Source organism: Gavialis gangeticus, unplaced genomic scaffold (assembly GCF_001723915.1).
Source record: "Gavialis gangeticus isolate Ggan-Ray unplaced genomic scaffold, GavGan_comp1, whole genome shotgun sequence".
Lineage (NCBI taxonomy): Eukaryota > Metazoa > Chordata > Crocodylia > Gavialidae > Gavialis > Gavialis gangeticus.
Window position 1 is genome coordinate 4825629 of NW_017729018.1, and position 823 is coordinate 4826451.

The 823-nt window shown below is 53.6% G+C and overlaps 1 protein-coding gene across 1 annotated transcript in view; it reads left to right on the forward strand.

Annotated features, from left to right (window-relative positions):
* The window catches only part of UNC13A (unc-13 homolog A), a 108416-nt gene that overhangs the window by 49373 nt on the left and 58220 nt on the right, over positions 1-823 (forward strand). The window contains exon 21 of the mRNA XM_019513132.1: positions 592-707. Within this exon, the coding sequence (XP_019368677.1) occupies positions 592-707 (116 nt within the window). The remainder of the gene's footprint in view (positions 1-591; positions 708-823) is intronic.

The window sequence follows — 823 nt, forward strand, 5'->3', positions numbered from 1 at the left end:
CCCCCTCCCTCAGGAATGCAGCCAGCTCCAGTTCCCTAAAGAGACAGGCTGAGGGTGTGGTCCCCTGTGTGCTGGGCCCATCCTAATTGAATGGTCACAGCACAGAGATTTAAATCACAGTGTCACAGGGCAGAGATTTTTGGGGAGAAACCAAGGTGGCTTTCTGCCACAATCCCTGGTTTCACAGACAGGGAAACTGAGGCACGGGGCAGGGCAATGATTCAGGTTTTGGATGAATTTGTGTCTCCTGAGTTCCCATGCAGCATTCTAGCCACTAGGTAAAACTTCTTCCCCATATGTGTATGACAGTAGCACCTAGAAGCTTTGCTGTGCTCGGTGCTGTACATACACGGAGTGAGAGAGTCCTGGGCCAGAGAGCTCGCACTCTAAATAGACCAGGCAGACAAAGGAAGGAGTATTATCCTGCATTGTAGATGGGGAAACTGAGGCACAGAGCAGGGCAGGGAAGCCAGTTCTTATAAGTCGCAGACCTCTTCTTTACCCCCGTGGCTGTTCTCCACAGTGCTTTTCTCTCCTCTGGGGAGGCCCATAAAGAACCTCCTGTTTGTCCGTTTCTCTCCCTCCTCTCAGACAAGCGGACGGACAAGTCAGCCGTGTCTGGAGCCATCCGGCTTCACATCAGTGTGGAAATAAAGGGGGAGGAGAAGGTGGCTCCATACCATGTGCAGTACACGTGCCTACATGAGGTGAGTGGGGAGGGCCTGTCCCTGGTGCCCGGAGGGGCAGGTTGGTGAGCTTGGAGAATGACATCCTACAACGGCCAACCCAGCATGGCAATAGCTGAGGATGCTTCTGCCATGCC